General features: G+C 42.0%; 1 protein-coding gene across 2 annotated transcripts in view; it reads right to left on the bottom strand.

The window, feature by feature from the left end:
• Positions 1–27,373, bottom strand: part of Tek (TEK receptor tyrosine kinase) — a 99,712-nt gene that overhangs the window by 52,561 nt on the left and 19,778 nt on the right. For both annotated transcript variants that reach the window (XM_041651784.1, XM_041651783.1), the window contains exons 2-4: positions 11,969–12,280; positions 2,796–2,906; positions 2,248–2,400 (exon numbers count right to left, since the gene is read on the bottom strand). In XM_041651784.1, the coding sequence (XP_041507718.1) occupies positions 2,248–2,400; positions 2,796–2,906; positions 11,969–12,280 (576 nt within the window). The remainder of the gene's footprint in view (positions 1–2,247; positions 2,401–2,795; positions 2,907–11,968; positions 12,281–27,373) is intronic.

Genomic DNA, 27,373 nt, shown 5'->3' on the forward strand with positions numbered 1-27,373 from the left:
CCAAATTCTAATCTCTACTCATGTTTTGAAAATTTACAAAAAGCTGAAAATGAGACATGGTGACTCAGGTCTGTAAGCCTAGCACTTGGGAGTCTGAACTAGGAGACTCTTAGGAGACCGTCTTACCAAAAAAGAAACACACACACACAAAGATTTAAAACATTTTTACAGATGACAATGTACTATATTAAGAAGTAAAAATTTTGTTCCTATACTTAGTTCCTGGTACCCTGTTTCTAGAACCTTCAAAGTGATGAATATCTTGTGTATGCTAACTATGGTGGTGAAGGGGCCCTTAACCAACATTATGACAAGGGTCATCAGAAACACCAAGGCATGACTAGGGAGTTGGGACATTAGTCCCACCTGCAATCTCTAGGAAGAGCAAGGGCTGAAGTTTGGCCAATGATTTGCACAAAACTGAGAGAGCTTCTGGATTAGAAGGTTCTTACAGAGTGTCTGGAGGGGCTACCTCTCCCATCCCTGCACCTTGACCTGTGCATCTCTGCCCCGTGGCCACTAATCTGAATCCCCTGTAGTGTTCTCTATAATAAACCTGAATTATTTCCCTGAGTTCTGAGAGATGGTCTAGCAATTCACTAAAGCAGAGAGAAGCTAGAGAAACCACGATTTACAGCTATTCAGTCAGGAGCACCGTGCGACCTGTGGTTTTCAGGTATCTGTGGGATCTAACAGTCTCTCAAGGCAGAGTCAGAAGAGTCCCAGGTGACATCTTCTGAAGACTTTCTCGGTGTTGGTGGTACCCACTCACTTGTGCCAGAAATTGTGTGTCCGTGTGAGAGTTTAGAGTAGGAAGCCCTTTTGATTTCCCCGTTCTCAGGCAGACATTCACCAGTTTAATGTCTGGTCCAAGGCAACACACCCATTTGTCCCAGATTCTGAGGCCTCGAGTGGATAGCATTTTATCAGAAAAGAACTATCTTTAAAAATGAATGCAAATTGCTCCTTTACCATCTGAGCTCTCCTGTGTAGTGGAATAAAGGGGACAGGGGGGAGAGGTCAAGAAGAAGTAGTGGAAAAGCTAGACATCAAAAGCTGAATCCTGCAGGTTTACTAACATCCTGTCTTATGGCTTTAAAGATTGACTTGACATGAGCACTGCACAAGAAACCAGTTTGGGGAACATGAGCAGGTTTCTCTTGAGTCAAATTCAAATTATCCCAACTACAAAATACTTTATATCTCTTGAGGTGTCATGGCATGGGGCATAAATGAGGTGAACCACACTTTCCATATTTCTTCTAGTATATTGTAATGCTGACTCATCTAATTATTTACATAACTGCTCTGACTGGGAATTACCCAAGGGATAGGGGTTTATTGTGTTATTCTCTGTCTTTAAAACCAACACAATGCTTTTCAATACCATTATCGTTGCACTTTATTGAATGAATGAATGATGAACGAACACAAGGCAAAGCAAAATAAATCATCTTTATGAATTAGAGAGTTCTATCACCAGAGAAATGACAGTGATTTAGACCCAAAGACCTGAGTGATTAAAAGCCCAGATCACTTGGCAGGACTGAGGGGAATTCAGGGCAAGTCTCTTGCTTTCTATAAATCAATTTCTCCATAAAAATTACTGTTTCTGGCCCCCTCTACCTTGATGATGACTATATCACGGTGAATAGGAAAGTCCCCTAGTTCTAACTCTCGCAGTTTTCAAATGTAAAAATAAAGATCACATTAGAGGGTTAAATGATCTAACACCCATGGGACTTGGAGGAAATGTTTGCCTAGGAGCCCAGATGGCTCAACAGTCACATCATAGGACGCAGTGAGACCATCCTCCTCAGTGCAACGGCCCATTCTAATGAGAATGGTCCTGCAATACTGTCCTGACTTCTGTTTTATGCCTCTACTCTTGCCTGTGGCTCCCTGGTTCAGGCTGGTAGACGTCTATGTATTTAGACCACGCTAATTCTTTCTATTGGGAATATAAAACCCAGAGGTAAAGAAATGTAGACCCGAGCTGTGGTAACAGCAAACTCCTAGATGAAAAGCTTAGTCCAACTCCACTATCTCTGAACCCCACATCTTCACTAGAGTCTATCTTTTCTGCAACTTGGTTGTTAGCCTCTGCGCCAAATTCCGCAGAGTCCGTGGTATGCTGCCCCTCTATGCCTCCCTTTTGTTTCTGTAGCAACTGTCAGTTTCCACAACTCACAACCACAAATCCCAACAGCTACACCAGTACAGAGCGGCAACCTCTCCATCACTTACTCCGGACTATTAGCCTGGTGAAGGCCGAGGTGAACAGGTTTCCTCCTATGTACCTGGCCGAGTACACGCCAGCATCCTGGGGTTGAGCATGAGGCAGGTTCACTTCTAAAATCTCAGGTACTTCATGCCGGGGCACTGAATGGATGAAGGAGCCTGGCAAGGGAGAGAAGTGGAGGAAAACAAGCTATGTTTAAACATTCCTGTTCGTCTTTACAATCAAACAGCCGCTCAGTGCGACAGCCTCACGTCTTACCTGGATGGATTTGAGACTTCACTTGTTCTATCACAGCTTTTAGTGTATGCACCCACAGCCTACATGTGCATGCATGCACGCACATGGACATTTGAATCCCTGTCTCCATTTTCTCAACTAAAGAACCAAACACACTGTCTAAGAGGGCTTCTGTCATAGACAAAATTTGACAAGGTTGAATCACAGCAGCTTTTTAGGCAACTCCCATTGAAATAGCACTATGACAATGTCTAATGGATTCGGGGTTACCCAGGGTCTCGTACCACGGGGATGGAAGGGGATGAAACAGACTCACCATTTTTATAGATCACTGCATCTTCTTCTTTAATTAACACCTTTCGGAAAGATATGTTCACGTTGTCTCCCCTGTCCACAGTCATAGTTAAGGTGGCAGGTAGGAAGGAAGCTTTGAAAAGAGAAAGACAGTGAGTAAATAAACACATACACACAAAAATGAGTTCCTACATTTTCCTCTGGAGCTAATAAACACCGAAGTCCGGAGGATGAGACCCAGCACATGGCAAGCATTACCCGGCTTTTCCGATAGGAAGAACAAGAGTGGATAATAGACTGTATGAGCCTTTTAAAGAATCGAATGAAAGGAAGGGCCATTTCCTTTATAAAAATACAAATACATACACACAATATACTTATGGCAATTTTATCATGAAAATTACTGGGGAAGTAGGAATTTAATGATGATTGACATCTGCTCTTTCACTATATCCTGATAGTAACTATAACTATTAACAATTTTAACTATTAATCTGCTCCTTTCCCTCAATTATTACCATGTTAACTCAAAGTACAAAGGGTTCTAATGGGATATGAGTGTCCTCTATGTGGAAACGACGGTAACGTTTGCCTACTCACTTTCCCTTTGCTCTTTTTACGTGGGGTGATTGCTGCTTTAAAACATAGCAAGTGTAACTCCTCTAGAGCATCCCAAACAAGGGGAATGAGTAGAAGGCTTCACTTGGTTATGACATAAAGGCTGAAACACTGAAGAGGGAAGACAAGGAGAGACACTAATGTCTCACCCTGTACCCCTCAGTTAGCACGGATGAGCTGACTCAGCTGTGGAACTGGCCAATACTAAGGGGGAATAGTGGGCTTCTGTATTTGACTTATAGTGCCTCCAGTTACTGAAAAGGCCTGCCTCTCTGTCAATCTGGGAATACAACATTGCCTCAGTTGCTTGGCATACTGAGAAGATGTGAAATTGTCTAACGTTCTTCCAGAAGCAAGTGTCTGAATTCCTTTAACATACGCCTTACTCGGCAGAGAACAACATTCCTTGGGATAAGATAGGGATGATCTTTAGGTAGTGTTAAATCAATGTAAACTAGAAATATTCACGCTAAGAGGAGACAAACAACATATACAACCTTCTTAAAGAGATAATGGACGTCAACAGAAGACGAAACAGAGAACAGGTGAGGACAGAGAAAATCATGACACCAAAAACACAGACATAAAGTAACAGAAAGACACACCAAATACATTGAAAAAGATAAGGGATCCCAGAATGCATTAAAATACATACACATAACTGGCACTCTTTTCATACACTATATATGAAACTATAAATGGATACATCATCTTGAGACAAAAGCAATCAAAAAATATATACTAAACTAATTAAAAGAAACTAATTTTGCAGTACTTAGACTGGAAAAGTATTTTTAATGCCAAAAATATTTACGGATCAAGATAGTCTTTTTATGGTGATTAGGAGCCATCAGGAAATCTCACTCAGATGGCTTTCCCACGGAATAACATTAGTCTTTTGAAGCCCATGAAACAAAACACTAACAGTAAAAGGGAGAAACTGACAAGTCATCAAGTCCCAAACACTACCAAGCAAAAATACAGAAGGCTTGAAGAATACTGTTAAAGGTCTTCAGATATTTGTGGAACCCTAGCCCCAATTATATGAATGTTACAAAGCACAGCTCCATAAATAGAGTTTTCTGGTCAGAATACACCCAAATCAGAAATCAACAGCAGAATATTCTACCCTTGATGACAAAATCACAAAATTCCTATAGAATTTCAACCCAGGACCAAGTATTGAAATCAGAGCTCTGTTAAGGACCTCGTGACCTGGTTAGTATCTTTCATTCTTGTTTTGCCTGTGTCTTCTGCATGGGGGCTAGCTTGAGAGACCCGCTAGCTCATACAGGCACCTTGGGGAGGGAGGAGAGGCCTCTGAACCAGGCTGAGAAGACTTTGGTGATCTGCTTACTTTGGGGTTATATGCAGCGGCTGTTAACGGAAGAAGAGTTCCCTGCCAGGTCGCCCCTAGATGGCCAGGAAAGTGAATGTCTTCAATGTATTTGATGTCCAGGGCAAATGGGAAGGCAACAAGGTATAGATTAGAAGGAGGAATGAGCATTGGAAACAGATGACCTTGGGCCTGAATCCAGCCTCTGGCTGTCACCAAGTCATTTCACCTCTGCAGCATTCTCATCTAGAAAATCTTCCATGAATTTGAAGCAGTAGAAGCCAAGCCTCAAGGCGCTCACGGTGTCCTTGCCAAATATAAGTAGATGACATCGCTGATGAATTTGTAATACGGGTATGAGTGGCAGGAACTGAAATGGATCATGTGCGGAGAGGGCAAGCAGGGACAGAGGACATAGGTATGGAGGGCAGGCTTGAGAGCACTCGCTCGTTCTCATGTTGACAATTTGGCCACCCTAACACACAAAGCTTTTCCTGACTGGGAGAGGCTCCTGTGAGAACTTTTCTGATCATTTCATCTTGGTGACTTTCCCTGCAGTTTGTTTATATTTTCTCCCCTTTGTGTGGAGATTGTTTAGCTGAGCGTGGGACTTCTCCCTGGGCATTGTATTCGGAAAGGAACTCAGATTCCTCCGCAGGCTCGACTCCAATGTAGCTTTTTCCCTCTACTCTGTGGCTTTTTATTATTTCAGACTCGGTCTCTCAGCTGGCTGTTTTCTTAGGGGCACCTTCACACTGAAGGTCTGTGGCTGCCATTGGCAGGAATGTCTCTAAGCTGGTCATTCTTTGCCAAGTACTAGCAATGGAGTCAAGTTGCATGCTCGACTTCAGGCTTCTTATGGCATGGGTGCTTGTCATATATTCAGTGTGCATTTACCAAAGCCTGGATCATAACAACAAGCACCATTTGATAGAGCTGTGGACCAAATACTGTTCTAAACACAAGAGTTTACTTTTCCATAATATTCATATGATATAAGCACTGTCATTATCCCCATTTTACAAATGAGAAGACTGAGGTACAGAGAGTTTAAGTAACTAGATTAAGGTCACACAGCAATTCCAGGAAAGCAGGATTTTTTTAAATTAGGGAGCTCACAGGTTATATATCAGTGTTCATAAGACTTCGAAGGCCAACTGCTTTATTTTATAAATGTGATTGCTGAGCCCTGTACTAGAAGCTGACATGCATAATATCCCTTGGATGGGAAAACTACAAGCATACTTCATTTGTTCACTTTGGGGCAGGAAGAGAAGGCCGATGAGGGCGAAGTTTCAAGCAAAGTTGTTTCTCCTGGATGCATACTGCTGAGCTCAGTTTGGGTCGTCAGAGATACAGACTCAGGACCACTCTCATCCTACTCAGCTTACGATTCACAAGGCCGCATCCCTACTCTGATGGCTCTGGTCTAAGACATAGATGCTATCCCCTCTCTCATTCCCATAGGCCTCACCTGTTCCTTGTGATTCACATGGCCGCATCCCTACTCTGATGGCTCTGGTCTAAGACATAGATGCTATCCCCTCTCTCATTCCCATATGCCTCACCTGTTCCTCTCCCATCCATGCATCCATTCTGTAGCTAGATAACTGCAGGGGCCTTACACACCCCTAGACCTCAGGCTAGGGGACCTCACGGTGACGCTTTCCTTGTCACAGCCTTGCTTATAGTATATGTTTCCTGCTGCTCCCTCGAGGTTCCAGAGGGCAAGACCACATCTGTCTCAAAAGAGAGCACTGGATGGGAGCTGCAGCCAGGCCTTGCTTGCATCAGGCTGAATTTCACCCTCGTGGGTCCAACACTCACTAGCTAGTGAAGGCAGCTGGGTACAAGAACGAAGAGCTGCACATATTAATGGGGGACTTAGTAGCCCTCATTAGCATTTGGAAAAGATTAATTTAGATAGAAACATTTGTAAAGTTGCCAGAGGAATGTCCTGCAGGGATGTCTCCTGGAAATAGTCTCCAATATATGACATACTCAAAAATAATTGTAGGAAAAAAAATGAATGTGGGCTGAGGCTGAGGCTGAGACCCCTTCAGTGGGGTGCTTGCTTGTCTTGCATGCACAAAGTTCTGGTTCCACCCCCAGCATTGCATAGCTCAGACATGGTAGTGTGCGCTTGCAATCTCGATACTCGGGAAGTGGAGCCCAAGGTCAAAGGTACATACTCTGCTGTATGCATCCCAAGGTGCAGGCCAGCCTGGGTTACCTAAGCCCCTGTCTCAATGAGAAGAATGAATTGGGGGCATTTGATTTCAACTTCTTTCCTGTTTTTTGTTTTGCTTTGTTTTTAATATTCGTAACATATTTATGTTAATTCGATACAGAAGGCTCTTCCTCTCAGTATTATCATCATGATTAGGCAGTTTGATGTTCTACTGTAAAGTTAGTTCTCAGGTGAAAAAAAAGTAAAAAAGGAAAGACTTCCATCTCTTCTCCTGGTTCCTTCTGGAACAGATCTTCGGACCTAAGACTGGTAAAACTTTGATCTGTAACTCACTACCCAGAAATGAAATCTCCACTGAGATTTGAGCAAACTGCTCTTGATAGCTTCAGATTTCATTGATTAAAAAGAAGAAGAAGAAGTTGAATTGTTGGGGTGTGTAAGCCAATTTAAGCTGTGTTTGGCACATCTCAAACGAACTTTCTACTTCTTCCCCAGGTGTATGATTCAGCAGCAAGGAGGAATAGATTGCTGCTTGTCCCTATCATGTTGTGTTCCTGGACGGGCATGTGAGTTCTCATGATGGTGTGTTCTGGTATGCATGACTAAGTGTGGGCTAATGTGGAGGCCAGAAGACAACTTCTGGAACTGTTCCTTAGGCGTTCCATCTGCTCTCTTTATTAAGACATGGTCTTTGGTTCACCTGAAGCTTTGTCACTGGGGTAAGTTAGCTGGCTAGCCATCCTCAGGGTTCCACCTGGCTCTGCGTTCCCAGCTCTGGGATTGCAAACTTGTACTTCCCACAGGAGTTCCAGGGATCCAATCCAGGTCCTTGTAGTTACAGGAAAGCAGCGCATCGTTTTTCTGATTGCACCGTCACCCTAGCCCTCCCAGGATGGTTTACTCTGGAGCACATAGTAGCGGAAGAATAACGATGTAGCTTTGAAAGTCTTCCTGATAGCACAATCCATATTACTCTCTGTAGAAGTCCTTCCTCCACTGAAGGACCAACAGGAAAGGCAGACCCTGTCACCAGTGTTAGATGCTCTTACTGTCCGAACCCTAGAGAAAATGTGTCACCTCTTTGTGTGTGTTTCCACAATGAGTGTACACTTTACAATTCTGAGTAGGAGAACTAATCCCCCTAAAACTGGGTATGGTGGTTCTCACTTCTAATCTCAGCATTTGGGAGGCTGAAGTAGGATAATTACCAAGAGTTTGTAGCCAGCCAGGACTACAGAGGAGGACATTGACTCAAAACAAGCAAGCAAAACACACACACACCCCGCCGCAAAAAAAAAAAAAATCCCACTAAATTACTACTCTGGTGTCCTATGATAGTGATTAAACCTTTGCTGTGAACCAGATAAGGTTATTAACCTGTGGGTGCCTCATTTGATTTTCAAAAAAAATCTAATAAAAAAATCTTTATCTTCCTTAATTTTCAAATAAGGAAAAGCTATGATTTCAATTAAGAGTAACTTGTCCTGAGCCAGGGCTCCCATGCTCAGACCACCACTGCCTTCCACTCTCATGTCTCCCTCCTTTGTTATGGTTCCTGCCTGAGGCTTTAAGTAGAGACCTTGTACTTCCAAAGCCAATGCTCAGAGCTGAAGAAAGAACTGTTACTACTGAGGCTGCTATACAAAAGGCTGTGTAGAGCCATGAACACAATCTCTGCAATTGGGATCAAAAAAATTCCATTCCTATTGTTCATGGGTACCTTATGTTGAATTGTGTTGTTTTATACAAGCGTTTGAGAGCACAGCTGTGTAAATCAGTGTGCTTCTGGAATGGAGCTTCAATGTGTGTGTGTGTGTGTGTGTGTGTGTGTGTGTATGTGTGTGTGTGTGTATACATAATCTTACTCAAAGTTGAACATAACTGTGTAGTGTGGGTGTAATACCCATTTCACAGATAGTGACAAATGAGACAAATGGAAGTCAGCTAGCTTGTTTCGAGCTGAAAAGCTGGTGAATGGTAGAGAAAGAATTCAGATTTGAGGGTAAAAGTGCAAAAGCTACCCCATTTTACTGTGGCTCACCAACTACCTGCCTTGCCTCATTTAAAATACCCATTATTTCTGTGACCCAGCCTCTTCGTCTGGGTAGCTCATTAGTGATAGTTTTAAGTCCAAACACTCCGTTTAGTATTCTCTACATATTATCATTTATATTCATTAAGGGTGACCTCGAGACAACCCCACGAGGGAATGTTGACCCTCCATACTCTAAACAAATGGGGCACAAATCTCTGATCATCTTCTCTAGGAATGCGGAGACTCAGCAAAACGACACACCGCTTTACACAAATCAAACGCAACTGACATGTGAAAAATAACAGAGCTGACCATCAGCCATGATAGCTTTGGCACACCTCATATCCCTTTGTTCAACCTCTGTTCCCTCAGTGGAGAGCTGCATTCCTGGGAATGTCTGCCCCGTGCCTTTCCCACTTACCCCGATGTGAACAGTATAGTTTTTCTAGGAAAGTCCTTTGTTTGTGAGGAATACAGATATTTATCACTTTTGACCTCTAATTGAGCTTGCCCCCTCCAAATATTTTACTTACTGCAAATTCAAAGAAATGATTTCAGGTGGATGTCAGAGAGGGGCTGCTTCTAAACTCTCACTACCCAGGGTACAGTCAGTGGTAGAGTAGGCACTTGTCTCTGGGCCCATTGATACAAACGCAAAACCTCAGGGCTTGCTCAGCAAAATTCTGAGTCAAGGTCTCCAAGGAAAAAGGACCACAGGTGGTTTGTCAATACCTTTAAGGATCTAAAAAGCCCGATGAGAGCCAGCAAAGTGGCACAGCAGGTGAAGGCGCTTGCTCTCAATCTGGCCACCTGAGTTTGATCCGTGAATACCAGATGAATGTGGAAAGAGACCAGAAACTTCACAAAGTTGCCCTCTGACCTTTACACCCTTACTGTGGTCACACACACACACACACACACACACACACACACACACACACACCACAAATGAAAAATAATCCAAAGTAAAAGAAAAATAGTAGAAATAAAAACATAAAAGTCCTGCAGGTTCTTACCTCAAAATGTGCAGAGGGACTCAGTTTACCTAGATCAGCTTTAGCTTCTAAAATGAAACCCCTGAGGGGTGTGGAAATGTGGCTCAGGAGTTAAGTGTTCACCCTGTCATCCTTTCATGAAATGGCAACTCTTGAGCCCTAGGCTTAGGCAGCAAAAACTTTAAAAGGAAGTCTTTATTTGTCGGGTCAGCCGTTCAGAGAAGGTGGCTGAGGGGTGAGGGGCCAGATCACTCCTTGAGATCAAGGCAAGGTTACCACATTATGAGATCTGTGCTTTCTTCATAGAACACAGCACCAAATTCATCAGACAAATCAAAGCTACCAGACATCTATCTGCCTGCCTGTCCAAGTCCAGGGGCCTCCGAGCACAACACTCAAGAATGTTGCACACCATCTACTCCAAATGCCATTGCACTAAAACTTCAATTTTGACAGAATCATACCCACCCCATGGAGAAAGAGACAGGAGCAGAGTCACAGAGTCTTTTGGGTTTTTTGTTGTTGTGGTGGGGTTTTTTTGTTTTGTTTTTTTGGTTTTTTTTTGTTGTTGTTGTTGTTAAAGGAGGTTCTCAAAATTTTCCATCCGTGTTCTAATATTTTCTAAATGGAGCCCGAGTCCTCAACCACTAAAAGTAAAGTGTGTTCTCCTTCCCAAAATGGTAGCTTACAAAGAGGGTCACAGTTCCCCATTCTTTAAAATCTTTCTCTTTGCTGTGTATGTTTGTAGCAATCCTTGCTCTAACCCTAAGCTCAGCTATTTGACTTCTCTGGGACAATAAAATGAGGCATAACTAATAACATGCAGGTCCTGGCTTAAAGTTCAAAAAGTCTCAAGTTTGCATTTGTTCTTTTCTTCCTCTTCCATCCCCATGAGAACATACCTAGGTTAGCCTGCTGCAGACAATAGACATACTGAACTGAGCCAAGTTCAGCCAAGGTCAGTCCAATATACTACATATTTTTCAAGTCTAGTTTTTCAAGCTATAAATGTATACAGCGGTATATCTATTTGTGATTATGTTAGACAATATCATTGTTCAAAAAATAAAAATAGAAGAAACCAACTTAATCTGGTTACAGATAGATAGTTCCCAGTGATTTTGTCTGTTCTTAATTAATTTGTTAATTTCTAAGATTTTTTAGATTACTTATGTACATGAGTGTTTGCATGTTTGTCTATGTGTCTGGTGCCTGGTTCTCTTGGAGGTCAGAAAAGCGCATCAGATTCCCTGGAACTGTATTGTGAAGGGTATGAGACAGGAGGTGGATGTTCGGAACTGAAGCCAGGTACTCTGAGAGAGCAAACAAGGACTCTTAGCCTGTGAGCTACCTCCGCAGCCATGAGACTTATTTTATTTGGAGTATGAGTATATACGTGTGTCTAAATGTGGGTATGTGCACACGTGAGCAGGTGTCCTCAAAGGCCAGAAAAGTGGATCTGTTTTCTAGAGCTCGAGTTTCAGGCACTGGGAGCCTCGTGACATGGGTCTTGGGAACCACACCCAGCTCCTCTACCAGAAAAGTGAGTGCTCTAAAGTCCTGAACCATCTCTCCAGCTACCGTTTTGTAATTTTTTTAGAGCATATTTATTTTTTAAAACATTTAGTTGCTTTTAGGAGCAATGATCAACAGGCCAAACAAGATATCAAATAAAGAAAATATGTAGGCAATAATTTTGGCAGGGATATTTTCATATTTGCAAGCAACATAATTACATGCTCATAATATCATGAGACAATTAGAATGTATAACATATTTCATTTCAAATTATGAAGTAGACATGATGTATAGCATTGGCCTGACTGGTCCCAGTCTAGGGAGGGCAGTCACCTGGGTTATACCTTTCATCTCTAATGTGTGGGTAGAAGAGCTAAGCAATGCTGAGGAACACCTTGTCTTCACTCTTTACACTCAGTTAGTGCAACCTCAAAAAGAGCAGCTGGTAAAATACATGTGTCCCCCGTGGACACAACCTGTCCATCACTGAGAGGCATGTTACCTTGTTGACGCATCTTCATGGTTCGTATCCTTATTGCCTGTCCTCGAACGCGGCCCTCACAGAAATAAGCACCATTAATCTTACTAGCCTTTTCTCTCTTCCAAACAACTTTTTTTGCCCATTCTCTGGTCACATCTTGAGTAACTTCCAGTGGATCTTGGTGCTGGTTCATTAAGGCTTCGAAGTCCCTTCCTATGGTGATGGGCTCATGGGGGTGCCATCCCGAGGCAATGCAGGTGAGGGATGTTTCGGCATCAGACACAAGAGGTAGGGAATTGATCAAGATCAGGTCCATGGCTCCTTCTGCTATTCCTAAAACGAGAGAACATGACGTATGATGATGACATTAACATGGCTTCGCAGGTCAAGCTCCTCTTGCCTATGGCTTCATTTAAAAATAGGCATATGAACAGTCATTTAAAATGCTCTGATATTAAAATGTGGCCATATTCCACTGGACAAAATCAAAACTCTTTACCAAGAAATCAAATTCCTTCATTTATTACTTCCAGTTCCCTGCTACATATCCTAACTGCAATATACTTGAACTATTATTCCTCCCAAACAATATTTGTGTGTATACCTGTATATATGCATGTATATGCCCCCATACCTCTCTAATATAATGCCTGAGACATAGTTAGACATTCATTAAATGTTTGCTCAATTGAGATAAGTAATTAAAATCATATAATATTATCATAGTTAGCCTTTAATTAATAAATTTATGCCATTATACTGCCCACTAAGCATACTAAATGTATATATCATTTTAAAAATGAAAATGAAGCTAGGAGAATAACGCAGCGGTGAAGTGCTCACCTGGCATACATGAGGCCCCGGGTTCAAACCCAAGCATGGTGGGGAGGGGTGCTGGTGTAGATAGACAGACTGACAGGTATAGAAGAAAATGAAATCTTATTTTGTTTGCTTTCATTGTTTTCCTTTACCCATCCATATGTGATACATCTACCTCCCTCTCTTCCAGTCCCTCCTCCAGCTTCTCTCTTCCTTCAATACTTGAATTACAAGGGGACAAAACCAAATGTCATCACTTTGACAGAATGTCACAGAAAGGTGGCTAAGGATCTGAGGCTGACTGGAGTTTATTTACCAGATCTCAGTATTGCTAGCACACTTTGTTGTCTATGCAAGCTGCCAGTGTTTGCTACATGCCGTGGTGTTGTAAGGATGGTCTTACTGAGAGTTACATCCTTATCTGATTCCTTGGGAAGAAGAATGTCAAGGTTAAGTCAATGTAAGTAGGAATTATAGTTGGTTGCATCTTATCTATAAGAATGAGAGGGGTATGGGTGTAGCATAGTTTTCCAAGCTTGATCTCAAAGTATCCCTCTTGCTTCTAACCTCAACAGTAAGATCTCAGGAAAATGTGAAGTTGGCGATAATGCCTTAGCTTCGTTTTGTCGCCATGCTATAATATTCTGACCAAAAGCAACTTAGAAAGTTTATTTAGTTCCTACTTCCAGGTCAAGGTTGATCATTAAGGGAAGTCAGAGCAGAAACTTAAGCAAGAACTCTAAGCAGAGCCTGTGAAGGAATGCTGCTTGCTAGCTTGCTCTCTCACTCAGCCCCTGCTTGTACTTAGTTAGCTTTCCTATATAGCCAGCGCCACTCGCCTCAGGAGTGGTGCTGCCCCAGTGCTGGACCCCCTTACATTAATCAAGAAACAAGACAGCCCTCCACAGACAGAGCCATGGGTCAAGCCAATCCACGCAGTTCCTCTATTGAAATTTCTCTTTTCAGGTAACTCTGGGCTATATCAAGTTGACAGCCGAGGCCAACATAGACAGATCATAAAATTATCGCAGATAGGATGAGCCAGAAAAACCTCAAAGGGAAATGACAGCCTCCAAAAATAGCTCACACCTCCCATTCCATACACAAACCCAGCCAAGCCCCTGACTGAACATCACCGCACCTCCTGATGTCCTCATTCCAGGCGCGTTCCACAAAAGACCTTCCTCAGGAAGGAAGCACGCTTATTCCTCCAACTGAAGTTCCATCCAGCCCGTTTTCTAGGCCCAGTCAACTGACTTGCCAAAACCATGACGTCTGATCCCATCTCAACCTGAGCACTGGGCTATGGCTCATTTTAAAACTTTAGGAAATACAGGACAACACAGTTGGTTTGAAAAGACTAACGAGTCAGGAATCAGGTTTCTTTATGATCCAGTCCCTTTAAGCTACATCTTACTTTCAATGATGAAAAATGGAACTATATGCTTGAGAGTCTGAACTTGGTCACGTTTGCCACCTTTTTCATTATATCAATTATATCAGCCCTCCTCCATCAGTGAGCTCTGCTTTCAGTTTTTTAACAGGAACCATTTGCAACAGAGATAGACCATTTATGACAGAAACAGGATTGCATATATGGGCTCTAGGTAACAAAATACCTACTTGATTCTTAGAAAATATATTTAGTTTTCTTAAAATAGAGTCTAAATCTGTATGTGTCTCAATAACTTTTAAAAGGTGATACATGAGACTAAGCTCAGAGGTGACCCAGCAGGGTGATCAGGAGGAAATGCTAGCAGGAAATCTTTCACCCTCTACTTAGGTGTGCCAAGTTAAAATGTCAATGTAAATGTAAGTGCAAAAAACGTACATGTCATTGCCCTTCCCTTGGAAAAAAGTGGGTCAAGAGCCACAGTGGGCCCTTCTGCAAGAGGCCAACACCACAGCTGTTGCTGCCATGTCTTTAGAAATCCTTGGGAAACCACAGCAGTGTTTGGGTGTACAGGTGTATGCGCGTGTAAAGATGTAAACGCATATGGATGTCGGGAATGTAGATTAACCTCAGGTGTTGTTCCCGGGAGCCATCCCCCCTTGTTGTTTGAAATAGGGTCTCTGACTGGTACTTGGGGGTATTGATTAGGCCTGTCTCTGCCTTCCCAGGTCTGGGATTACAAGAATGGATCAGTACACGTGACTTTCCACGGGCTTTGAGGCTTGAACCCAGATCTCCACGCTTACACAGCAAGCACTTTACCAACCGAACTACCTTCCCAACTCCTTTTCTTCGTTGTTGTTTTTAATGAGGCTAGGGTTGAACTCAGGACCTTGAGCGTGCTAGACAAGCGCTCTACCACTGAGCTATGTCTCCGGCCCTTAATGCTTGTTTTCACACTTAGACCTTCCTCCAGCTGACATTGCTGTGGATAGTAATATATTAACAACATTGAAGAAATGAAAACACTTTTCTTTAGAAGTCATCACAGGATGACTTTAGACCTGAATCAACACCTGTTCACAAAAATTAAATTGAATTCAAAACTAGAGGAAGAATTGTGCTTTTAGCCGGGCGGTGGTGGCGCACGCCTTTAATCCCAGCACTCGGGAGGCAGAGGCAGGCGGATCTCTGTGAGTTCGAGGCCAGCCTGGTCTACAAGAGCTAGTTCCAGGACAGGAACCAAAAGCTACGGAGAAACCCTGTCTCGAAAAATCAAAAAAAAAAAAAAAAAAAAAAGAATTGTGCTTTTAAATGTGATTTCAAGGAATCATTATTTTTCACTTTCTTAAATGTATTTTGAAGTTTCTGAGAATAAACAGGAAAAAATCAATAGAATGGACTCAACCCCTCTCTCCTCGTGCCACCCACACATTCAGGTCTTTCTGAGCTGCTCAAGTTTGGACGGTTTTTACATTTAGACCCTACATTTGATTTTATTTGACAAGAAAAAAAATGACTTTTAATTAAATGTATTCAAAGGTCATCAATTTTTAACTCATTTTTAAACAGATGAATGAAAGCTTTGGTCATGAACGTCCATGAGACCTCGCCCAGTGACAGACAGCAATAGTATGCTCCAAATGGTATACCCCAGAGCCAAGTGACACATGGCTCCAATGAGCAACTGCTGGCTAACCTGGGTCCTTGGCCTTGAAGGACTGACAAGTTCAGAGGAAAACAGGGTTAAACTGTCCCCTCGCTTTTGTAACAGAAAGGGATATCTTAAAGTCAGGTGCTTTTGCAATGCCTATCGGTTCTTTCTTGGCCCAAAGCACTTCAAAATCCAGGTGAAGGGCAGTGAACCCCAAAAGCAGGCCTGGAATTTAGACCCTTGTGATGAGCCAAGGAAGCAAAGATAATGCAAAAGCTAAGCAGAATAGTTGGCAATTGTGGGAGTTGGAGTACAATTATAAGAGGAAAATTATCCTCTAAAAACTGTTATTTTATGTCCATTAACTAAATACTGTTTATTCATTGTTTATTTATTTTATGGTAAGCCCTGGGGATCTCAAATCTCCCATGGCTTACAACAAAGAAGAAAGACAGATATAGAAAATTAATCACACTGAAGAAAATAACATTAGTACCATGATGGGGATTGCATAACTCTAATAGTCAACTTAACAAGATTTGAATGGCACAGGAATGGAAAGTTTGTAAATATTTGGCATAAAAGAGTACTGGGGTCAGGGAGGTGGCTTGGTGGCCTCTGTTTGATTCCTGGGGTTCATGTAAATGTGGGAAGGGAGAACTAACTCCATAAACTTGTCCTCTGACTTTGATGCGTGTACTGTGGAACACATACACGCACACACACACACACACACGTACACAAGGACACACACACAGACACGGATGTAGATACACACACGAACAATATAAATAAACACATTTCTAAAATAAAACAAAAGAGGATTGGAGTTATTGAAGCTACTAAAATCGTGAAAAGACAGAAGAATTTTCCCAGAAGGGTAACTACTGGTCAGGTTTCTAAAAATAAATGACTAAATACTTAGTAGGATTACCTTCTGGTATCTTCTTAAATTCTTAAATTCGTCCTAAAGTTGCCATTAAAATCTACTTGTTGCATCATAAAACCTATGTTAAATTACCTTTAGGAGTTTCTGCCTTCTCATCTCCAGAGAAGGAATCCAGTTTCCTGACCCTGTTTGCAACAGGGTCACCCCTTTCCCGTTTGTTCCCCCATGATTCTTTCATGTTCTCAGCAAGTGTTTGAGCAACGGCTTCATGCTCAAGGTTCCTTCTAAAAGGTTAGGCAGCTAACAAAATGATACCAAAATGCACAAGACTGGAAACAACGAAGGAAGTTACTGTTTTATTGAATAGCGAGGCGTTGAGAATCTGGCAAGAGCATCCTGGATATGAGTAGGTTATGTTCCTCCCACAAATTCTTTTCATGCAGGTGTTATGCCAAGCAGGTTTCTTCGGTTTCTTCCCGGGGCATTCCCACTTCCCTTCCCCGCTTTCCAGCCAAATGAGGTCCTTGTCTGTCTGATGGAGGGAAAGACATTTTTCCCCATCTTCAAATGCCAGAAATTTCCATAGAGAATAAATAATACAGGTTAGTTATAATTAGGCCCAGACAACTGGTGGCAACCTTTTTTTTTTCCAATGATGAAGCTGAGCATCCAGCCAGTTAGATTTTGTTAGACGTTTGGCACATATATGCAATTGACATGCAAACTCTACCCTGGGGGTGTCAGAAATGGAAGGAGTGCGGTACCATCAAGCTGAGGACTTTCAAAAACTGAGGCTTGTCTGATAGAAGCCGCACATTTTACAACAACAACAAAAAAGAGATCAATAATCATCGTCATATAAAAGGTAATGCCAGTCCTGAAGTTCTCACTTTTCTCTGGAACCCTTTCTCTCAGTCCAGGGTAATAATATAAGTGACCTAATGGATACTGGATGTGGGGGATTTAGAGCATTTATGACTCTGTCTGGGTAGCATCGAAAGAAAGTAGAACAATGGAGAAAAGACACTGAAGAGAGGCAAAAAAAAAAAAATAGGCAAAGAGAAAGAGAATAGAAATACCCAGGGTTGAGGGTTGAGAACTCTCCTACCCAACTCTACCGGAAGAGGCTTTAACAGTTTGAGTATGCACGCCACAGCCTCTTGTGCTCACTGTTTAGACCTCCGCTCGCCATGCTATTTGGGGAGGTATTAAGAGAAGGTAGAGTCTTGCTGGAGACAGCCAGTCAGTGGGCGCTCGCTTCAGAAGGCAACCTAGTCTCCTCTCCTCGCTTCCGCTTCCTGTGGCTAACATGTGAGTAACCTCTGCCACCGACTTTCACCATGTGACGTGCCACTTCACGGCAAGCACAGAGTCAACAACGATGTGAATCATAGACGCAGACCTCGAAAGTCACGAGCCAGTTGAAACCCTTCCTCCTTATGTCGTTTTCTTACGGATTTGGTCACAGTGATAGGACTAACTAACACAGAGGCGAATTCTCTAACTGAAACCTTGTTTATTCATTACCGGGAAATGTGTCTGGTATGGCATGACCCTGTCCTTAAACTCAAGCCGCTTTTTCTTTCTGGCCTCTTCTGCTACCTAAGTAGACTTCCAAATTCCCTATTCTTCTATGCTGCCCCAAAAGGTATATGTCATCACCCACAAAAGGACACCTCTCTTCTCCATGGCAGCAATAAACAAGACTCCTTATCTCTTCAATGCCCTGTTCTTTAGCTCCTAATAAAGAGAACAGTTTGATGGGTTGTCCTGAACACACTCAGAAAGAGTGTCTAGGAATCGTCCACTGAAAACCAAGGAAATATGGTTACCATGAAAGCAATCCAGAATCATGACACCTCCTGAGATTGACAAAAAAAAAAAAAAAAAAATAGACCACCAAGAGTTTACTATTACGCCATTCAGGTAAGAAAACTACTATTTGTATTATACACTGAGCAGAAAACACTGTTACGGCCTTTACAAACCCTGTGTATTTTAAGTCTCAAAATGTTGAATAAAAGGCATCTGTAGTCCATTTTGTAGGTTAAAAATTTAAAATCCCAAGCCAGATATGGCAGTACATAGCCTATAATTTTAGAATTAAGAAGAGAAGGATCAGGAGTTTACAGCCAGCCTAGGCTCCATAGAAAGGATTCTGTCTCAAAGAGAAAAAAAAACTCACTATAAAAAAGCTCAATATATCCAAGATCCATTGGTATAAATATGAAATTTAAACTCATATCTTACTGATAATATATCTACTATGATTTACCATGTTTTGTTGCAAATACCATGAAGAAATCTACTTTTCCCATCATTCTACCGCTAACAATTAATAGAACGCTTGGGACCTAATCGATATAGACCCCACATTCCTAAATGAACAAGACTAGATGCTGGGGGAGATAGCTCGGTCAGCCTAGGGTTTGATGCTGAAGCCTGGCACACTGGTATTCACTTGAAATCCCAGAACTGGAAAGGCAGAGACAGGTGGTTCCTGGGGTCTCAATGGCAAGCCAGCCATGTCTAATTGGTGAGCCCCAGACCAACAAGGGACCCTGTTTCCAAAATAACAAGATGCATAATGACTGAGAAATGGCACCCAAGGGTTTTTGTTTTTTTGGTTTTGGCCTCCACAGGCATACCCACAAACATGTATGAGCACCTACTCACTTATGGGTACACTAACATGCACATATATACACAAAAATGAGACTGTAATACATATAGTCAATAAACATGTAAGTATTGTGTTTGGTGCTACATTCTGTGGTGAAGAGAAGAATAAAATATAGTCTCTGCCTTCAACAGACTCACAGTCTGTTCGTTCAAAGGCATAATCAAATCCTGAAGGGAAACACTGACGGATTGGACTATAGAAAAGGCCAAAAACATCTCCACAGCTAAAGAGTGCTATATGAATAAAGTTTTTCACTTGGTGGAAACATCACTACACATAACACTTAAGGATAACATCTATAACATATTAAAAATCATAGAAATCAACAAAGCAATGACTACCTGTGGCTGATAAACTGCGAGGCACATGGACCAGTAGTGAGGCAGAAACCATGTGGTGCTCGCTTATGACTTGCACATGCGCACTTACTACTCTGTTTCCTTTATCGTTTTAAGTTTTTAAAAAATTATTTAAATAGAAAAGAACACACAACGAACCAAATTAACGAAGAGTTCCAATTTGTCAGAGACTTGTCTATCCCCTTCCTTAGAGAGTGAAGAGATTGAAAAGAAAAAGGACTCTGCTTGGCTGGCCTTCACCTCCCCAGTGCCCAGGCCCTGTGTGTGCAGACTACCGATATGTCTAATATAATTGGGTTGAGCTGGAAGAACTTCAGCAGCAACCGAAGGTAATTCACCTTAAACCCTGGGAGTTGTTTTGTGATTTGCTAGTTGCCTCAAACAGGCAGCCACTCAAAGGACAGTAAAAAAGCCCATACCGAACCTTTATCACACCGTCCTCACTTTAAAATAGGAACTAATTTATAAAAGAATTGATTCTTGCATTAAGGGATGTTTGTAATAGCATGGCAAAAGGTTGTATTCTATGCATGCTGCACGAAACCACAGTCTCTGTTGACCCCGCAGATAAAGATAACTGTTTCACTACGAGGTCTGAGTGCTAAGGTGGCTCAGAAAAGAGAACTGCCAATGCTTTGTGTCCTGCTGTGCGCCTGTGCTCCTGTAAATAAACTTCAAACACTCATGCACAGGAAGCAGGCCCAGGCCGAAGGAGAGCTAAGGAAGATGGTGTGTTTCTTTCTGAAGCCCTTTGATTCTTGCCCTCTTCTTGTAGGGTTGACCTTAATAGGAAGCCCACTCTCTGCACACCAAAAAGCCGTTTGACACACTTTTGGGCAGGACAGGATGAAGGTTACTGCACCTGAGACATTGTCATAGATATCTGCATGGGCTAAACCAAAACCCAGTGTGTCCTGGGGCCTCGTAGCCCTCCCTGACATTTCTTTTTGATTTTTTTAAAATTACATTCTTTTCTTTGTGATGTTGTGTGTGTATGTACAGACACACACGCATGCACTCACATGCATGCATACCTGCATGCCATGGGATATGAACATTTTAAAGTTGGCTCTGTCCTTCCACGTGTGATCAAACTCAGGTTGATCAAACTCATGTTGTCAGACTTTGATGGCAGGTGTCTTTTTCTGCTGAGTCCTTGGGGCAAGAATTACAGATTTTGTTGTTTTAAAATCCAGGAACAAAAGTATTTAGCATTTTCCTAAGAAAAAAGTACCAGGCACTTTCATGTAGATCTCCTGGGTCCTCACAATGTTCTTATTACAAAGACATGCTTGACTAGCATTTTAACACTAAAGCAAGGGGGTGGAGGATGGATGTCAGTTTGATTTTAAATTCCACAAAACTGTTGGCAGCTGTCTCTTATTAACTAGTCAGACTTTTTAAAATTTATTTTTTGAAAAAAAACTACCTTTTTTCATTTTACATTCTAATCCCAGTTCCCACTCCCTCCCCACCTCCCATTCCCTCTACCTTCCCCTTCACCCACCCTATCCACTCCTCAAAGAGGGTGAGGCACATTGCTTTGGGGAAGGTCCAAGGTCCGCCCTACTATATCTTGGTTGAGCAACTTATCCATCCAAAGAGAACAGGTTCCCAAAAAAGCCAGTAGGGATAAATCCTGGTGTCATTCCCAGTGGCCTCGCAGTCTGCCTCAGTCATGCAACTGTCACCCACATTCAGAGGGTCTAGCTTGGTCCAATGCTGGTTCCTTCCCTCTCCAGCTGGTATTGGTGAGCTCCCATTAGCTCAGGTAGACAGCTTTAGTGGGTGTCCCCATCATGGTCTTGACCTCTTTGCTCGTTTTCTCATTCCTCCCACGCTTCAACTGGACTTTGGGAGCTCAGCCCAGTGCTCCACTGCTGGTCTCTGCCTCTGTTTCCATCAGTAGCTGGATGAAGACTCTATGGTGACATTTAAGATATTCTTCAGTCTGACTACAGGGCAAGGCCAGTTCCAGCACCCTCTTCTCTATTGCTTAGGGTCTTAGCTGGGGTCATTCTTGTGGATTCCTGGGAATTTCTCTAGAGTCAGGTTTCTTGCTAGTTCCATAATGGCTCCCTCAATCAAGATATCTCTTTCCTTGCTCTCATCTCTGTCCTCTCCCTTCTCAACTATCCCATTCCCTCAAGTTTTCCTGCCACTTCCCTTTCTCTCCTCTTCTTCCCCTTCTACCCTCCCTTCCCCCCACCCCCATGTTTTGTCAGGTGATCTTGTCTATTTCTCTTTTCCAAGTAGATCTATATTTTTTTTTCTTAGATTTCACCTTGCTACTTAGTTTCTCTTGGGTCATGGACTATAAAGTGGTATATTTACACAATGGATTACTACTCAGCAGTAAAAGACAATGACATCTTGAAATTTGCATGCAAATGGATGGAAATAGGAAAAAAAAATCTGAGTGAGGTAACCAAGACCCAGAAAGATGAACATGGTATGTACTCACTCATAAGTGGATACTAGCTGTAAAGCAAAAGATATTGAGCCTACAGTTCATGATCCTAGAGAAGCTACGTAACAAGGTGAACCCTAGTCATAGATTTTTAAAGATGGAGAGAAAGTGGACCGGCAACTCTCTTGAGGGAAAGCCATAAAAAAAAATGAAAATCAGAGAGCTTCATTATACATTCTAATCAGGCTATTTTCACTTTAAGCCAAATGTATTATGCCAATTTTTATCCACTATCAATGTGTGAGATAGGCTCTCACCATGTTGCCCTGGATTTCCTATGCCTAAGCCTCCTCCCACCTCAGTATTCCAGGAGGCTGGGACTACGGTCATGTACAACCACACTTAACCAGTATACCATGCACTTGCCCTTCTCCAGCTACTTCCCATCCTTCTCCACCCAGCTCTAGATCCATGGAGGATATTTGCGACTTCCCAGGTCTCAGCTACCGGATGATAGCACCAGCAAGAGCGAAAGATGGCAGAAGAAGTTTGCCGGGGTAGTTGTTCTTGCAACCCCCTTGTCCCTGAGCCTCTCTTGCCACTGCTCTCTCTAACTGCTACCCTGTGCCTGTGGGTCTATCCTGACAATAAGCAATACCTATGAACAAATAAACCATACTTTCTGTGGATTGGGAGTGGAGTGGAGGATGCTGGCTTTGCATTTATTCCCCCAGCCCTGGGCACCTCCCTAGAGTTCCCATTTCTTTACAGAAAACAGTTTGCAGATCATTGCTATAGAGTATCTGCTAGTTCTGTTTTTCAATTATACATCTTATTAAAATTATTTTAACAATGCAATAGCTGTACATTATTAAGTACCTATCTCAGATGATAACTAAGTGCATTGTAATTCTTGCTAGCACCACATGATTTGGATAGTGTATCTTCATATTACAGACAAGGAAACGGGCTCAGACAAAGGAAGGACTAGAGGTGGCTGCATGAGACCTCCAGTGGGACACATCCTGGAATCCCTCACCTTCCTCTTCTGACAGTCTCTCCTTACACATTGTGTGACACCGCTCGTTTGCCTGAGTTCTTTACCTATTCTAGTAAGAACACATGTGGCTCTATGCTCCGTGCAAAAGACCATGGATCGTCAATAGCAGGTTTCTCTTGGATCTTTTAACACTCAGCAAGTGGCATTGCCCTCACCCCAGAGAAAAGTGCCTGCTAAATCCCAGCATGCATCAGAGATGTAGAATGGCCAGGCTGAACTCAGCCTCTTCTCTTCTCTTCTCTTCTCTTCTCTCTCTCTCTCTCTCTCTCTCTCTCTCTCTTTCTCTCCTTTTTCCTTTTTTTTTATTGGTTTTTCGAGACAGGGTTTCTCTGTGAAACAGTCCTGACTGTCCTTGAACTCACTCTGTAGACCAGGCTGGTCTCGAACTCACAGAGATCCGCCTGCCTCTGCCTCCCAAGCGCTAGGATTAAAGGTGTGTGCCACCACTGCCCGGCTCTTTTCTTCACTTAATCTTCTCTCCTTCCTTATTTATTCATTTATTTATGTGTGCAGATATGTGCCTGGATATATACATGTGCACTATGTGTATACAGGTGCCCATGAGGCCAGAAGAAGGCATCAAATGCCTGGAATTGGAGTTATAGACAGTTGTGAGCCACCATGTGGGTATTGGGAATTAAACTTGGGTTCTCTGCAATTTGAACAAGTGTTCTTAACCACTGAGCTGTCTCTCCAGCTCTTCATCCTCATTTGTTAAAGCCCACTTTTCTAAGTTCAGGTGGTTGAAGATGATGTGCCATTGTCAATAGCTTCCGCCCTAACTTCAGAGCCCAGAGCCTCCGTGTCCTATATCTACCCTAGGCCACTTCTTCTCATCCTCCATTCTCCCTCACGGGAACCACTATAAAGTTCCAGTGCTGGTGATCGAACTTCCTTCCCCCTGTCTTTCCAGCTACTGCTGCTCCTTCTACCAGAAGGGTTCTTCCCTGTGCACATTTATCCATTGAAGTCTAGCTAAAATACCAGAGTTCAAAAGGATTTATGTTCTATTACTTTGCACAACTCAAAATCTACAGATTGATAGCAAGTTGACCAGCAAGGAGGCACAGGCAGGAATGAACGAGGAGGTTGTTTAAAGTAAACTACACCAGCCCCAGAGCCCAAGCTCAGTGTCAGAGGAACAGTGAGAATGTAAGCACTCCAGGAACACTCAAGGAATGCTTACAGAGGGCAACTGACTTCCAAAGAGAGGGCTATAAATTCAACCTTATCTAGAAAATTCTAACAGTAGCTATGTCTGGATGGCAGTATTGTACACAAAGAAAAAAAGATAAATACAGTCAAAACTGAATTCTTGTGAAGAAAGGGAGTAGTGTTCTGCATACTAAGCCATGTGTGATTCTGAACCATTAACAAGTTATTTAATTTAGCCTCTACACTTCACACTGGTCTTCTATAAGAGGAGGTCAAGATACCTATCTCTAAGCATTATCCTAAGGATGGATAAATGAACTCATATGCACAAAAAGACATCTTTTGCTTTTGTAGATTTTATTGCTGCAATATATTAAGTGTGTGTAAGGTTCAGTTGAGATAGCAGGGTCATGAAGGGATAGGAAATGTTGGTAAACAGACATGGAGTTAGATAAAAGACAGAAGTCTAATATTCTACTGTACAGTAGGATGACTGTGTATAGTGATAATGCCTTGAATGTTTTTAAAAGCTAGAAAGGGGAATTTTGTATGTTTAACATAGCTGGACATGCTAGTACTTACTGCAACCCCAGCACTTAAGACGTGGAAGTGGGAGGAGAAGTAACTTAAGGTTATCCTCCGCTATGTAGGGAGTTAGATGCCAGTCTGGGCTACACTGGAAAGAAAGAAGGAAAGAAAGAAAGAAAGAGAGAGAGAGAGAGAGAGAGAGAGAGAAAGAAAGAGGGAGGAGGGAGGGAGGGAGGGAGGGAGGGAGGAAGGGGGAGAGAGGAGGGAGGGAAAGGAGAACAAAGAAAGAAACAAAAAGAAGAGAATGAATGGAAGGTGGGAGTGAGGGCAAGGAAATGGAGAGGGTAAGAATACTTCATCACAAAAACGATAAATGTTTAAGATAAATTTACCCTGAACTGACTAGTATACCATGTATTCATGAGTTAAAATATCACATGGTACCCCATAAATGTATACAATATATATTCGCTGATTAAAAAAGAGTATTGCCAGGCATAGTAACATACACCTGTAATTCTAGCACCCAAGAGACTGAGGCAAGGCTAAGACTAGTGTGTGCGACATAGAAAAATACTACAAGACCCTGTCGCCAAAATAAGAAGACAATGTGGCACACAGTAGAACACATAGTAATTATGATAATGATTATTGTGAAAGAGGTGACAGTGATTTGTGATTCTAGGTATACTGATTTATGATTTCCTGATTTTGTGAAGCCAATACAAAGAAAGTGGGTTTTGTTTCCCTCCAAAACTGTGACAACCAGGCCCTCCTAAGTGACACCCTGCCTTCAGAGCCCATCACAAGGAGAAGTAAATGTTTAATCTTATGTCCAGGGAACAGAGTTCTAGAAAATAAGCTAATAAATAGCTCCCAGCTCAATCACACTAGACTAAGACAAGAAACTTTTTCTCTTTATTCCCAGCTCATCCCTTACTTCATGAAGCAACAGCCTAGTGAAGAAACATCAACCCTGGTTAGACATGAGGCTTGGTTTCCATGTTCTTCTGGAAACTTGGCAACTCTGCCCAGTGCTGGCATGTGGAGGGGTGTCACAGAATCTTACACCTACTATATTTATTTTTAATGCATATTCCTTCTAGCAGTAGATCTTGAAAATAAGTTTTACTTAGCAGGATATACACTGATTAAATCTAATTATACTCTAAAGGTGACACATATTTATATGTAACAAGGGTGATTACAACCCTTGTGCTCTAAGAACTGAAATCTAGAATCGTTTGATTCAGAATTGTAGCATGACTCACTACCCAGAGTGCTGGGAGACTCAAATTAGGTTAAATTTATTTTAGTGCTTAAATTGTGTAATGTTGCATATGTTCTAAAAAAGCCATAGTTTTGCTTTATTTTGTATGATTGAAATTTAAACTTGGCTACTGAGGTGTGTGTGACTGATTTCAAAACTGTAACATTTAAGAATGAGCAATACCAAAATGTCAGCAAAGAAGGAAATAACCTCACATTCCTCATGCTCCTCAGATTCCTAAGCAAGTCACAGGATATCTGTCTACTCCAAGGTTGTTGCATGCTAATTATCAGTACAATGACGGTACCAAGAACAAGCATACCTCACCATATCACTATCAAGAAGTCGATGTCATATGTGCAGAGAGTAACACTGGAGTACTAAATGGGATGTCTTCATCTCTCCTCAAGATTCAGGAATGTATGTAGGAGAAGAAGGAGGAAGACTGTAAAAGCCAGAGGTGATGGACGGCTCCCAGAAAATATTGTCTACATCCACAGCAGGACTGGTACACAAATGAGCTCGCAGAGATTGTGACATCATGTGCAAAACCTACATGGGTTCAGACCAAATGGGGTCCCATACCTAATCAAGAGGCTGTCTATAATTGGTACCCACTGGCAAAGGAAAAATCAGTTTTCTCCAATGGAGTTTTCCTGGATGTATTAACCACACTCATACCCAGGAGTAGTTGGCCAATGCAAAACTAACTCAATGGTACTTTAATGCTAGATTTTTTTCTTTGTTTATACAGTTTTTGTCTTAGTAGCCCTTTGCTATTTATTTTGATTTCCTTGCTTTGGAGGGGGGGTCTTAGGTTTTTTTTTTTTTGATTGTTTCAAAGATAGAAAAAACCAAAGTTGATTAGGTAGAGAAGTAAAGGAAATCTAGGAGGAACTGGGGGAGGAAAAAGCATGATCAAAATATATTAGGTAAATTTTTTTCAATAAAGAAAAATTCAATCTCATTAACTCATTCATCAAAACAAGTCCTATTAGAATAGTCAACCCATCAAATTATTGCTTTGCATGTTATCTGCTTTGAGCCTAGAGAAAAAGAAAGATGTGAATCAACTTTCCATACCTCATCATCTAGTTGCTAATACATATTTCCACCCTTGCCTTGGCCAACAATTCTTCAAGAAGAACATGCATAGCCTACTTCAGGTTCTGGACTTTGTTTGCCAGAGCATATCCTGTAGTATGT

This window comes from Microtus oregoni, unplaced genomic scaffold (genome assembly GCF_018167655.1).
Source record: "Microtus oregoni isolate MIOR12 unplaced genomic scaffold, Mior012 000005F_ref0000423, whole genome shotgun sequence".
Classification (NCBI taxonomy): Eukaryota; Metazoa; Chordata; class Mammalia; order Rodentia; family Cricetidae; genus Microtus; species Microtus oregoni.